This window comes from Vulpes vulpes, chromosome X, assembly GCF_048418805.1.
Source record: "Vulpes vulpes isolate BD-2025 chromosome X, VulVul3, whole genome shotgun sequence".
Lineage (NCBI taxonomy): Eukaryota > Metazoa > Chordata > Mammalia > Carnivora > Canidae > Vulpes > Vulpes vulpes.
In genome coordinates, this window is record NC_132796.1 from 122061232 (window position 1) to 122076367 (window position 15136).

Here is a 15136-nt window from a genome sequence, read left to right on the forward strand (position 1 = left end):
ATACGTGTTCCTAGTCCGCATAGCAAAGAACTGAACAAAAGGATAGACCGCTGCCCAGTTTCTGGACTGGCTACCGTGGTGCAGGCACAGGGAAGATCCAAGTGGCTCAGGAAAAGCCTTGAAAACTGACCGGCCAGGGGACCCCCGGGTGTCAGTGGTTTAGCGCCTGCCTTCGGCCCAGGGCGTGATCCTGGAGACCCGGGATCGCGTCCCACGTCGGGCTCCCCGCATGGAGCCTGCTTCTCCCTCTGCCTGTGTCTCTGCTTTTCTCTCACTCTCTCTGTGTCTCTCATGAATAAATAAAATCTTAAAAAAGAAAAAGAAATCCGAGCGGCCAATGGAATGACAGCACACAGAGGACAGGTTGGCACATGTGACCTGAACTTATCCAGAGACGTTGTCAGCTCAAACAAAAATACCACCATTCTGCATAGACTTTAAGACCCAGAATTGGGATCCCTGGGTGGCGCAGCGGTTTGGCGCCTGCCTTTGGCCCAGGGCGCGATCCTGGAGACCCGGGATCGAATCCCATATCGGGCTCCCGGTGCATGGAGCCTGCTTCTCCCTCTGCCTGTGTCTCTGCCTCTCTCTCTCTCTCTCTGTGACTATCATAAAAAAAAAAAAAAAAATTAAAAAAAATAATTATTTAAAAAAAAAAAAAAGACCCAGAATTGCTTTATATTTAGAATGTTCAGAGTAAAATAAAAAGTAGTTGGCACATAAAATACTGGAGAAACGTTCACGTGAAAAGAGACAAAATAGGAGTTTATGTAGATAACATGAAAAGTCAAAAAACTAGAGTGCAGAATAAGCAAAATTGACAAAACCACAAACTGGTTCTTTAAAAAATACTGATGAAAATAGACAAGCCTCTAACAACTCTGAATCATAAAAGCAAAACCACTGAGCATTACAGGTGAGAGGCTTCTATGTGCCGATGCACAGATTGTGAAGTCGTACTAAGTACAACTGTGTGCGAACGCATTTGGAAATTTAGATGGAATGCGGACCTCTCAAAGACAATCTGTCACCGTCCCCTCCTCACCGGGTGTAGGCCACGCGCTGCTGTGGTAGTCCTCCGCGATCCGTGTGCCGCATGTCTACTTGCAGGTCGGGGTGGCTCTGCTCCAGGCTCGGCTCACTCCGGAATCCCCGCTGATGGGTCAGCCTCTAGCAGGACAGTGACAGTCACATGGCCAAGGCTACATCTTAGGAGAGAAGTATAACCCTATTCCAGGGAAGGACAATGACGAATACATGTGAACAACAAGACGGTGGCTCTAATGGCTTATTTTTTATTTTTATTTTTATTTTTTGCTCTAATGATTTAAAACTGAATCTAACCATAACCCTGAAATAAATTGAAAAGATTATTAAAGATCTACATCCTCTTCTGCAAAAAAAAAAAAGAGAGAGAGAGAGAAAAAAAGGAAAGAAGGTAGGAAAGAAAAAAGGAAAGGGAAGGAAGAGGGAAGGAAGAGAAAGAAAGGAAAGAGAAAAAGAGATAGATGCTGGATGCAACAGCTTTTCCGGGTGAGTTCTATCAAACTTCCAAGCAGCAGACCGCTCTGTTATTTAACTATTCTAGGATAGAGGAAAAGAAGACCGATATTTTCATCCATTTCATGATTTCATGAGGCCAGAACAGCCATGGTGCCACAACCTGACAGAAAGTACACAAGATTACCATCTGCAACGAACGGTCAGTCCTTAAATTATTTGCCATGTAAGTTGAGGACGTGCTGTATACGATTGCCTCCCCTTGTAAAGCCCCGATATATAATAGTGTAGTTTCATAGAATACTATTTGGCTTTCTTTAATCCACAATTTTTGGACTTTATGTGACTGTAAATCCTCCCCACATTCTTCTTAATCCCTGTGGAATTTTTGGAGATACTGTCGTGAACCAATTTCAAACATGAATAGACACAGATATCCTAATCAACTAATAGTGAATTAAATCAAGCTGTTTTAAAAATGTACCATGAATGAGTACAGTTTTATTCTAAGAATGTAAAGAAGTGTGGTTAAACATCAACAGATTTACTAATACAATTAATTACAAAAATAGGTTAAGGAAAAAAAATAAAATAAATAGGTTAAGGAAAAAACCCATTTGATTATCTCAGTGGGTACAAGAAAGGCATTTGAAAAACTCAACATACATTCTTTGTAAAAGGTCTTAGTAAAATAGTAACATCTGGAAAAGTTCTATGACCTGATCAAGGTAATTCACGGTTAAAATGCTAGAAGCATTTAATCCATGTTCTAGCCAGTGTGGAAAGATGAGAAGAAGAAATGAAGTACAAATATTTGAAAGGAAGAGAGAAAATTATTATTTGTAGATTAGAGTCTACCTAGAAAACAGAAGCGATCAATTGAAAAACTGAAGTAATAAGATTCACTACGGCGTCTGGATACAAAATGCAAACATGCGTGTTTCCACAGATTTCCTGCACACTAGCAATGAACAGTTAGAATGTGTAATGAGAAAAGGAACCCATTCAAATAAAACACGAATATCACTTATGAGGTATAAATATAAAATATCCAGCAATAAATAGACAATAGCTAAAGCCTCTAAGTGTGCGTGGTGAGCACCCGAAATCTAGTCTCAGGAGATTTCCAGTGTTCAATACACTATTCGTTACTAGTCATCATGCTGCTGTTCATTCTGCATAACTGCTTTCCACTCTCTGCTTCTGTGTGTTTGAATTGTTTATATTCCACGTGTAAGTGAGATCATGCAGTTGTTTTCTTGCTGTGTCTGGCTTTTTCACCGGATAAATGGGTAAAGAAATGGACACATTTATTCATAAGTTTTACTGTACTACAGGCAAATACCAGCATTTTGAAGGGAAAAGGGATCATATAAATATCCTGTGGAATAACCCAACTACAACAATGAAGTATTAGGGCAGGAATAGGTAAACGAATCAATGAACTATACAATGAGTGTCTAAAAAAACAAAGCCATATATCTATGACAATTTAATATTTGAAGGGAGTAGAATTCCCAATCATTGAAAAAAGAATGAATGAAGTATTCTATGGATAGTGTGGGGTAGGCAGCTAGCCATTTGGGGGAAATAGTTGTCTCTACCTCCACATCCTATACATAAGTCAATTCCTAAAGAAACCCTAAATGGATTATAGGAGATCGTAGGACAATGTTTTTCTAGTATTCGAGTGCAGAAGGCCTAGTAACACTAACGCTTTGGCCATAAAACTTTAAGAGACCAGGGTATATAAAATAAGGCACATGGTACGAAAATCAAAAGTTATAAAATGGTATCCAATAGACATTACGTTTTCTTTGCACCTTGTCCCCAGCCACCTGATTCTCCAACTTTAAGGCAACTGTTTCCAGTTTCTTGAAGACAACATGTGAAGTAATGATTAATCAGTAAAATATGATTATAGAATTAGATAATGATATTGTCTATTTAATATTAAAGACTTCTATATTACCAAACACCATAAAGTTAAAAGAAAAGAAAAATATGAATATTTTTTTAAAAAAGATTATTTATTTGGGGGAGAGAGAGAGCATGAGCAGTGGGGGAGGAATAGGGGGAGCAGCAAAGGCAGAGGGAGAAGCAGGCTCCCTGCTGAGCCACCCAGGGGTCCCAACAGGAAAAGGTATCGTAGCATATGAGGTGGATAAAGAATTGATTTCCATATGTAAGGAAATCTTACTGATTAATAAGAAAAAAGCCAGCACCTTTCTATTAGTACTGTATTCATCCGCAAGCAGCAGAAAACCAGTAACGAAGTGTATGCAAATTTAAAACCTGTATTATTCTTCTCTTAGCTTTGCAAAGACTTCAGAGATTGGCAATAATACTCATTATAGACATTATCACACACTGTTTTGGGGCATTCAGTAAAACCTTTCTAGACAGCAGTCTGATTAATCAAAATTTTAAATATGAATTTTCTTTGATTCGTGAATCCTACTTTTATGATTTTTTGACTTGACATAGTTGACGAAATACAGAAAGATACATATATGCCGTAGAATTGCTTTAGAGCAGCAAAAAATCGTACAAAATCGTACATGACCTAGTATCTACGTATGAGAAATCAGTAGCTCCTTGTATGTGCATACAGTACGATGCCATCGGATCAGTTTGGAGACTTTCAGCTACAAGTGGAAATAATGGCCTAAACTCAAAAGGGATTTATTATCTCATGGAATAAGGAGTCAATATAGAGCGGCTCTGAGGGTAGTGCAATCTGTAGCTCAAGAGCATCGTGAAAGATCCAGGTTTCTTGTGTGTCTGCCATCTTCAGCATGTCAGCTAAGTCTTTGATCACATTCAGCAAACATGCACCAGGCAGTGACTGGCTGTGGAGATACAATAATACGCAAAAATGGATGGCTCCTGCCCTCATACGTACTTACAAAAAAATTTACTGTATGTATACAGAAGGTAGCAGCACAGTATGTGCTTCATAATACCATTCATGAAAAAGATTCATTTAGGTGCAAACATATAACAAATCCCAAGCATTTTGTGAGTATGTTTACTGTGTGACATTTACCAAGTGCTAAGCATGTCATATGAATTCTCTCATTTCATCCTCACAACAGTTCTGAGTTGAATATTATAATTTGGCAAATTGAACTCCAATAAAAAATATTATAATTGTGCAATCTAATATATGTGTAAAGTGAGATTCTGAAAAATTGAATCATGTATATATTAACTGGTAGAGTCAGAATCTGAACCCACATTGGTCTTACTCAAAATCCATGCTCTTTTTTTTAAATTTATTTTTTATTGGTGTTCAATTTGCCAACGTACAGATTAACACCCAGTGCTCATCACGTCAAGTGCCCCCCTCAGTGCCCGCCACCCAGTCACCCCCACCCCCCGCCCTCCTCCCCTTCCACCACCCCTAGTTTGTTTCCCAGAGTTCGGAGTCTTCCATGTTCTGTCTCCATTTCTGATATTTCCCACTTATTTTTTCTCCTTTCCCCTTTATTCCCTTTCACTATTTTTTATATTCCCCAAATGAGTGAGACCATATAATGTTTGTCCTTCTCCGATTGACTTATTTCACTCAGCGTAATACCCTCCAGGTCCATCCATGTCGAAGCAAATAAAATCCATACTCTTAACCACCATGTAAATAACATTTTGAAAAGTAAAAAAAAAAAAAAATCAATAAATAAAAAGTCTAGAAGGAACTATCATTTTAACTATCATTTTCTTTAGGAACTAATGACTTGAATGCTGCTGACCAGACCCAGGAGAAGGAGGGAAACAAAGTCAAAGGATGCATCGATAGACTGGCAGTGGGCAGTGGTTGATTCCCTGGACGTGCCTAAGGAAGTGTAAAAGAGGGCTCATGGGATAGAGTGGACAACCGGAACTTGTAATCGCAGAGGTTTCAGAGGTGGATGAAATCTGGTCATGCTTCAGGATAGGGCCTGCGTGTATGTAACGACGGGAAGTTATAGTCAAGGTCATTGGACTAAAGTAGGGCAATAAGACAACCATTCGTTGTAATATTTACTGGTTATTCGAGCGTATGTGCATGTTACAGGTTGTAGAAACAATGGTGAACAACATGGGTGAGATTCTCATGTTTGCGGAACTTAGAACTGGAGAAGTTCGCAGAGGCCAGGTCATACGAGGCCGTGTAGCCATGTTAAGAGAGAGAAGGTTTATTTGAATTGAGTTCTGCCTGCTGAGAAAGCAGGGGTGGGCTCTAAGTGGGGCAATGACTTGATCTGTTTTCTGTTTTATTTACTTTTATTTTTATTTTTTTGTTTTCTGTTTTAAGAGGACCGTTCTGGCTGTTTTATTGAGATTGTATCTTGGGGGTAAGAACCGAAGGTAAGGTGACCACTTAGGAAGATATCAGAGTTGTTCGGGAAAGAGTTGATAGTAGCCTGGATAAAGGTCGTAGCCATGGAGATGGATATTTGGATATTTTGAAGGTATTGTGAAGAGTTGACAGTGCTTGGCGCTGGATCTGCTATGAGAGGCGGGGACAAGGGACGAATTAAGGATAAGTGCTGAGTTTCTGTGTGGAACAAAGGGATGGATGGGTGTTTCATTTATGAAGCTGAGAGGGATTGGGGTGCAAGGAACACGTGATAAAAATTGAGCTCCTGCAGGATGTGTTGAATGTGAGGCATTTGTGGCTGTTGAGTGGGCAAGTGGGCTGTATTGGATCATGCTCAGAGTGGGCTGCGGCGCTCCATGAGAGAACGGAGAGCAAGAAAAGAACTGGAAAAAGAAAAGAATTGGGTCTCCCACAGAACCGAGGACAACAGCTTCCCAAGGGGCTTGGTGTAGGCAGAAATCGCTCCACCAGTGCTGTGCCGACAGAGGTCATCCGTGACTTCCTGCCCCTTGAGCCCTATGGGTGTATTTTGGTCCTAATATCTCATAAATCCCCTGCCGCGCTGCGATACTACTTCTTCACTCCTTCCGGTGAAAGCAGACTCTCCAGGCTTTCCGTTCTCTCCTCCTAAGTTTCTTTGCTCTTTACTGTACACCTGAAACTCTGTCGTTCCCCACGGAAGACTGAAGAATCACCCTCTATGTCGAACTGTCAGGAACAGCTTCTTTAGACTCGGGAAGCTGCTTGCAGGTTTGGAGGCTGTTGGTTTCAGAGGTGATGGAGCTGAGGGAGAAATGCAGCCACTTGTCTCAGGAAAGGGAATTCCAGAGACAGCAAAGAGCAAGTACAAAGGCCCTGAGGTGTGAACGTGCCTGGTGTGTTTGAAGAACGTTTCAACATCTCACCTAAGAGCCGGATTCGGGGTGCTTAGAAGGTAGAGCCAGCATAGCCAGATACCTCAAACATGGACTATGAAGCAGAGCAGTCAAGGATGACTCCGAGGTTTTTGTCAAAAGTACACAGGAGGAGGAGGTTGCCATTTACTGACGAAGGAAAGGTCATGGTAAGAACAAATTTGGGGGGAGGGGGTCGGGAATTAGCAGCTAGTTTGGGGGCATTTTAAATTTCTGACGCCTATTAGACATTCGAGTGGGAATGTTGGGTCGGCCGTTGCTTATGAAGGTCTGCGGTCCATGCAGAAGGGACAAGCTGGACATATAAATCCAGGACTCATTGGCTGATGTGTGGTATTTGCAGCCACGGGACTGAATCAAGTCGCCAAAGAAATTCACTGGCGAAAAGATGACCCGTCCCTGGAGGTTCTAAGGTGAATGGAATGATAAACTATATTGAATGTCGTCGCATGGGTGGCTTTCCCTTCCTACATTTGTCCCTTCCTCCCTCCTTCGCTCATGACTATAAACATGCTAAAGCTGTGCGGCGCTCAGCCTTCCTCTGCCCAGACTCGGAATCCAACATCTTTCCCTCTTTCCCCCTCCCCCGAATGTGTGCCATGGACCCCATGCACTGTTGTGAACTATTGTGTTCTGATCTGCGTCCCACACCGCAGGGGACCCTGACACAAACAGCATTTTTGCCATAGAGTGGGACCCGAAAGAGCCGAGGCGACTGAGCCTGGGGAACAGAAGACTTTCCAGGGAGGGATGACAGTAGTTGGGATCGGCTCCCTGGGGTCAGAATTAAGATCCTTGACTAAACGTGGCAGTCATTCGACTTGAGCCTGCTAGAACCAACTTTTCCGAAGGTGGCATGGGATTCTCAGGCAGTGGCGAGGCCTCTGTGACTTTCAACATGATGATTGTATGACTTTCTAAAAATCATATTCCTGTTCTGGCTTTGAGGTGTTTGCATGCTGTGTGTCAGAGCTAACCGATAGCCTTTGTGGTGGAAATAGCTACAACACACACTTGAAATCTCACAGTCACGTAATCAACCATTTTACTAAATACAAGCAAATTCTCATTCACATACAGCTAAAGAAAACATTTTTTCCACATTTCATTACAATGCACAACAAAGTGAGGGAAAGTTTACAGTACATTTTATTCTGGAATAGGAGACAATCTAATCCAACATGCAGTTGTGGTCTTTGTTACAAGTTAGTTGATCTTTTCTTTTACCTATGTAGTAAAATAGCTTCTAAAGCTTTATCCTTAGTATTGTATTAACACCTGATTTTTTCACACGTATTTTCTAAAACCCACTTATTGCAGTGACAACAGCACTGAATTCTACTAAAATGATTTTTAAGATTTCTAGAACTTGTGTAAGCAATTAAGCTCAGCCACCTTTGCTGGGTCCTATGCTGAGTATTTTTAAACCTGCCTAAAACAATGCAAGGAATGGGAACAGTATACATAGAGTGTATTTGAGACAAGAAAACCATAAAGAAGTTTTGTTTCTCTACTCTTGGAACTGACAGGATCCACTCAACTCACTTACGCACTGGGAAATCTTGCTTCCGGAATCTTCTTGATATAATTCACTATAGTAGTCGATGAAACTTTGCATCACTCCCATTGCCCATCTTTCATTTGCCTTCTAAAACCACAAAGCTGGCAACTTAATGACTCCACCCAAGCCAGGTCATGTGAAATGAATGTTGAGGTGATGATTGATTCACTTGTAGTTGACGCTGCAGGTTCGTCCGAGGCGGTTGTTTCCGTAGTTTTCATTACTTGGCTGCTTCATTCTGGCGGAAGTTAAGTTCTCAAACTTTGTTCAGATTCAGTCACATTCATACTGAAGTTCAATATTATATGTCACAGCAATTTACCATCGCCAGGCTTTCCTATCACGATGGATACGCGACACCTGACTACTCAGAAGTGTTTTCTCACTGGGAAAAGTATGGCTTTTGCCTAGCTCGACTGGCTACAATCCAGAGAATAATTTAAAGCACGATCTCTCTTCAAGAACGTAATGGAACCTTAAGCCAACCATCTCGATTTTCTGATGTAGTTAGTTGGATGTCTGTTCACCTGAGAATTAAGAGCTGACTCTCTAGGGTACACGAGAACCCAGTGTAGGTATATGGCAAACAGGTGGCTAAGGTCATTGTGAGGTGAGTGTCTTATCCCCATCCCACCCCCCGTTGCTGTATTTGGTTCCTTTCAAGGATCTGTCCACTGTGTTTCAGTGACAAGAACACTTGTAGCCCACACAGTTTCAATGTTCTTAGGTGTGCAATCGTTCACTTGTTTAAAGCCCTCTTGTCATTAATACCTGAATTGGCTTTACCTTTTGTTTCATCCCCGGGTTCCCTTAGGATTACAGCTGAGTCGTGAGCAATAAGGAAACATCTCCTAACACGCAGAGAACATTTATTTACAGTCATATCTCTTCCAAAGTAAACAAATGAGTAACAGTTCATTCATCTGACAGCAGGAACAAGATGATGCCGTGGGGCACGGGCCAGCAGTCGGTAGACCTTCCCCTTAGCCGCGTGAGTCTCCTGCTTCTTAGTTTACTCTCTCGTAAAATGGGGAAGAGAACCTCACAGGCCTGTTGTGATGATCAGGAAGTAATTCAGGGGACCGTGGAGCACGCGCGAGGGCCACGGCGCCTCTTGCTGGGCAGGTGCTCAGGGCAGGATCGATTAGCAAACGCTTGCCCCGGGCTCGTTTCACAGGCCGTCCCTGCACCTGTGCGTGGCCGCCGGGCCCCTGAAGAGGCAGCCCGGTGAACCCCTAGACAGAGGGTGTGGCGTGGATCGAGGTTCTTTGTTCTACTTATCTGCTAATTTGCATGGGACGGTTCCTGCACACGGGTGGTTACCCCATCACCAGGGTGCGCGTTTGCTGGGCCGCGGGAACACGGCATGCGCAGTGCCCCCCCCCCAGTCCCACCAGTCTTACTAGAACAACAGGCCTTGAGAGGGTCTTGGGAAGTGGCTGGTCGTGCCCCTCATTGTACAGGTGAGCTGTGTAGAGGCCGGTCGGTACCTTCGGACCAGACCCAGCACAGCCGCTCGGCGTAGGCCGTTCTCACTGATGGAGTCGATGTCACACTCCTTTTCAGTGCTGCTAATCGTTTCCAATGTGAGACTGCGCCCCCCCGACAGATTTTTTTACGTGTGTGACCTACGAGTGAGCTGACACAGCAAGGAATCGCTTTCCTGTCTACGGGGGTCTTTCTCCGGACCAGCTCCCCGAACTCAGCCCTTGGCCCGCGGTGCAGGGACGGCACATGGAGCGGCCAAGGCCCAGACCGGGCCACAAACAGCGCCTGGCCCACGTCGCTCAGTCGGGCTCGCACGCCCCCCACGGCCTGGCATAGACGCCTCGAGAAGGAGGCTCACTGGGGATGTAAGATGGAGGTTGAGTCCACTCGGTCACGCAGGGATTCTTTTCCTCTCGATCGCTTGTGAGTTCAGGTGGGAGAGCGTGGCTTGGAAACAAAACGACTGACTAGCACAGACATCTCCTTTCTGATTTGACGACCTCTTCTGAAGAGTGAACCACATTCGGTACAAATCCACTCTTCACCCCTTCCCATCCCTCCTGGATCGTGATATCCCCCCTCTTAACCAGCTCATATATGTCTCTCGTCAGGTCTGTGAAGGCCTTCTCCACGTTAATGGCATCTCGGGCTGACGTTTCAATGTACTTCATGCCGTACGCAGCCGCCAGTTTCTCTGCCTCGTGGCGAGTCACTTGCCTCTGAGTATCCAGGTCACACTTGTGACCCACCAGAACAAACACAATTTGGTAGGGCTGAACGTGTACTTTGGTCTCTTCTAACCACTCATGGACATTCTGGAAGGACCTGCGGTTGGTGATGTCAAATAAGAGAAGACCACCTACTGAGTTCCTGTAGTAGGCGCGAGTGATGGATCTACAACACAAGAGACAGGTACACAGTCAAGGCCATGGCCGAAGCGCCGCACTGCATCCTACTCACATAGTGTGTTCGAGTGTGTCCGCTCAGGGACACGGTCCTCGAGGAAACGTGCGCTGCTGTTTTCTAGGCAATGGAACGCAAGTGTCCTCCTCTAAGAGTGATCACCCGTGAAATTTCAAAGGGGCAGACTCTGACATGGTATCTTCTAGAAATGACTGCTCATGGCCTTACACGCAATTTTCACCCAATTCAGGTAGAAGCACAGCTCGGTCTCCCACCCGGGCAAAACGGGGTGCCGAAGGCCCGGGGCATTACGAAGAGAAACGAAAGGATGAGTGTCAGAGTGTTCTCTGACCTGGGGAGCTCATGAAAGATTCTAGTAGTTGACCCAGAATCTAAAAGATTAGAAATGGGGGCGCCTGGGGGGCTCAGCAGTTGGGTGTCTGCCTTCGGCCCAAGCCGTGACCCCGGGGTCCCGGGATCGAGTCCCGCATCGGGCTCTCCGCAGGGAGCCTGCTCCTCCCTCTGCCTGTGTCTCTGCCTCTCTCTCTCTCTCTCTCTCTCTCTCTCTGTCTCTCATGAACCAATCAATAAAATCTTTAAACAAGGATCAGAATGAATAAATTCATGCTAGTTGACGGAAAATGTTCATGAGGACATACAGGCATAGATTCCCGTTTATCAGCCTTCTCTGCGGAGAAACACATTCCATGTTTTATTTTCTAGGCCATGTGGAAATAGGAACATCGCGAATGGCCTGCAAAGGTGTGGAGCAGAGTGCCCGTCAGCCCTGCTTCCTGACACGTCTCAGAGAGGCTGACTCAGGAGCTGCCACTGGGGAAAAGTGCCGAAACAGCAAAAATTCCCCCTGAAAGTGATACGACTTCCCTGAGGCGGTGCACTTAGTATCTCTGAAGCCTAAAGCTCTACGTTCTAAAGCCTACGCTGTACCCCAACAGGAGGAACGTCCTCCAACATTGTAGCTTCTTGACTTGAGCGTACACACGGGACGGTACTTTGCGTAGAGCAGATTTGGGCTTACTAGAGGGTGTCGAAGCACTTGCCTCTACCATCACCCCTTTAGACTGCTGTGCTTTTTGATCTATGTCTATTTTTAGGTTTTCCATCTCCTTGGATGAGAAAGATAAACAATGGGGGACTCAATCGCTTAAGGCTTAGGACAAATGGCCCAGTGACAAGAGAACAAACAGTGTCCAGGGAATTCAAGCCCAAGCTACATGATGGGAAGAACGCACGTCACGAATGAGTCCAAGTCTCCGGACAGGCAAGTGAGCCCCGGAGACTGAAAGCGTTTCTGATTCTCTGATGTTTCCAGGCTCCCGGAGACGGGCGCGTGTCATCAGAAAATTCAGTGTGAACAGACGTTTTGATTCGTGAACAACTTGGTTCGGGAGTCAGTGAGCAAGCTGTGCAGCGGCCCCGTCAGACCTGTCCAAGACGTTATGGTCCTAAGGGTCTGTGCGTGTGTGGAAGGTGACAAAGGCCGTTACAGACACCGCACAAGGCTGCGGCGAAATCAAATCCTTCCGTTAATGAACATATTTTCTTGAGGTTAAAAGATCAATGAGAAACGAGGAAAGTATTGTGTGACCTACGTGGCAGAGAAGGGTGGTGATCCACAGAGAAGTCTCACAGATCATGATCACCCGATAAATACTGAGCCGTGGGCAGGGAACGGCTGTTCATACAGCAAGAGATTCCGACAAACAGACAAAAGGCACCTTTCTTCCCTCCTGACATGAGAAACGCAGCCACGAATGCCAAGTGACCCTGCGCAGGGATCTTTGCCACCGGGTGGTTTGTGGGAGTTCAGGGCGGGGGGTGGGGTGGGGGGGGCACAGGTTCGTGTCAGCTGTCCCCTGTGCTGCTCTTCAGCCCCTGGCCAGTGTTCCCTGTGCTCGGTGTTCAGTAGAGAAATGAATAAATAACCGTAAATAGATCTGAACACCCACAGGGCCATGGAGTCCTTCTGATCTAGTTCCCGCTGCTTTACGGGACTTCGGCTCGAGTTGTTCCGTGAAAGTTCTCTGTGTACCCTGCTCTCTGTCCCTTGCCCCTGGGCTTTTCCCGGCTCTGCTTGGGCGGTCCTGCTCCTCAGGCCTCCCGGCCCGGGTCGCCTGGTGTGTGTTCAGGCCTATGGTCACCCACGATTCCCACTGCCCAGGAACAACAAAGGGTTGTGGCAGCAAAGTACACCTGTTCCTCGATTACTCGTTACCCGCGGGGCGTCGCAGTCGGGACTGGGCATCCCGCTAGCCACGGCCAGCACCGCGGCTCTCTGCAGGGTGGCTGCCGGCTCCGTCATTCCTGCCGCTGAGCCAGCGCGGAGGTGCCGCGAGGGGAGGGCCTGTGTGTGTTTTGTTTACGAGGCATCCTCTAGTGTGTCTGGGCGGTTTCCCCAGAAACCAGCCCGGCGCGTGCCTGCGGTGCGGGATGTGTGCGTGTGCGCTCGCCGGGCCACGGTCCGCGGGACCTCCTGCGGCTGATTGTGCGTGGCCCCGTGGGGGCCTCTGTGTGTCAGGAGCTGTGTGTGCCTGTCGTGTGTCTCGAGCTGTCCGTGATGTTGGGATGACCTGGAAACATCTTGGCAAAGTAATGCAGAACGGGCCGGCTTGATGCAGCGCTCGGTCCCCGCCACTTCGCACCCGCGGGGAGCGTGGTGCAAGCCCGCGGTCGCCCACCCGCCTTCCCTCCGGGGCCTGCTCTCCGGGCAGCGGCAGCGGGGCCGGGGCCGGCGTCCCCGGACCCCGCGGCCGTGCCCCCGGGACTGCGCCTTCCCCGCACACCCCCCGCCGCTCGCGGCCCCGGTGCGCTCCCACCTGAACCTCTCCTGCCCCGCCGTGTCCCAGATCTGCAGCTTGATGCGCTTCCCCGGCTCGATCTCCACCAGCCGGGAGAAGAAATCCACCCCCACCGTGGGGTCCGAGACCTGGGCGAAGCGGCCCTCGGTGAAGCGGCGGATGAGGCAGGACTTGCCCACCGTGGAGTCCCCGATGACAATGAGGCGGAACTGGTACAGCCAGATGGCCTCCATGGCGCGGGCTAGGTCGGCCGCGGGCGCATCGCTGGCCCCGGAGCCCGAGGCGCCGTAGGCCCAGGCGCGGCGACAGCGCGGGGACGGGCGCCGCGCTCGCCGAGGTGATGAAATGGCAGCAGCATCAGCACCGCGCTCTGACTCATCGCCGACTCCGCGTTACTGTAATGCCGCGCGTAGACGCGACGCCCGGGCCGCCGCACTACCTGGAAGAGCGGCGCACGCAGAAACCGCGCGAGGAGCCCGCGCCCCGCCCCGCCGCGTCCCCGGCTCACCCCGCGCCCAAGGGCCAAAGCGGCCAAGGCGGGCGACGGGGCGCGCGGCAAGGCGCGGCCCCCCCGCGGCCCGACCCGAGGATGCTCCGGCGCGGGGCGCGGCCGGGCGGGTGCAGGGACACGGGACGCCCCGCCCGGCGCCGCGGCACAGCCCTGGGGCCCGGGCACTGAGGCAGGAGTCGCTGGCACGGCCCGGCCGACGCGCCGGGCTCCCGCGGGGACGGCGCTGCGGCAGCGGCTGGCGCCGTGGACGCCCTCGGGGGACCGTCCGCAGGGACCGCGGAGCCCCGCGCCCCGAGGATCCCCAGCACTGCGGGAAGCGCCCAGCGCCTCACCGTTCCCCCCCCCCCCCCCCAGCACCGGCCCTCGTTCCGTCGGAGGTGACAAGGTCCCCGTCGCTTGCTGTCGCAGCTCCCTGACCAGCCCGGTGCCAGTGCCGCGCAGTGCCCACCTGCGTGGCGTCTTAGGCCAAGGCCCGGCCAAAGCCTTTGTTCTGTTGGTGAAGACGCAACGCCCCGGCCCGCCCGCGCCATTGAAAACCGGGTTCATTGACGTAGGATCCTACAAACAGTCACTCTGCTAAAAGCCCCGGAGCCGTACGTCCCGGGACTGACACTTGTGCCACCACAGTCAGTTTGAAGATGACCTCATCACCCCCAAAACGAACCCGCACTGCTTAGCCCGTGACCCCTCCACCATCCTGCCCCCCTAGTCCCAGGCACCCGCTGACGCACCTTCGATGTCTACACACTTCCTCATTGTGCACATTGCACGTAAAGGGAATCATGCACTATGTGCACTTTTGAATGTTCTGGACTTTTCACTTAAATGGAATCACGCAACATGTGCACTTTTATATTCCGGACACGGCACTTAAAGGGAATCCTACGACACGCGGACCTTTACAACCAGCTTCTTTCACTTGCCACGATGTTTCAGACGCGCATGTACATTCCTTGGGATGGCTCAGTAGTGTCACTGTGCGGATGTCCTAGAATGTTTACCCGGTGATCGATCGACGGACTTTCGGGTTCTCTCCACCCTTGGCTATGATAAATAAGGCTGCGATGGACATGGGTG

General features: G+C 48.4%; 1 protein-coding gene across 1 annotated transcript; it reads right to left on the reverse strand.

Annotated features, from left to right (window-relative positions):
• Positions 1-7799: 7799 nt before the first annotated feature.
• Positions 7800-14093, reverse strand: RAB39B (RAB39B, member RAS oncogene family). The gene is made up of 2 exons (XM_026016183.2): positions 13567-14093; positions 7800-10720 (listed from the first exon to the last, which is right to left on the reverse strand). The coding sequence occupies exons 1-2, from the start codon at positions 13779-13781 to the stop codon at positions 10294-10296; spliced, it is 642 nt and encodes a 213-aa protein (XP_025871968.1). The 5' UTR covers positions 13782-14093; the 3' UTR covers positions 7800-10293.
• Between the last annotated feature and the right edge of the window lie 1043 nt (positions 14094-15136).

Coding starts and splice junctions, on each gene's coding strand:
- RAB39B (XM_026016183.2), bottom strand. CDS start 13,781: ATGGAGGCCATCTGGCTGTACCAGTTCCGCCTCATTGTCATCGGGGAC. Junction 10,721..13,566: donor GCGGGGCAGGAGAGGTTCAG/GTGGGAGCGCAC, acceptor CTTGTGTTGTAG/ATCCATCACTCGCGCCTACT.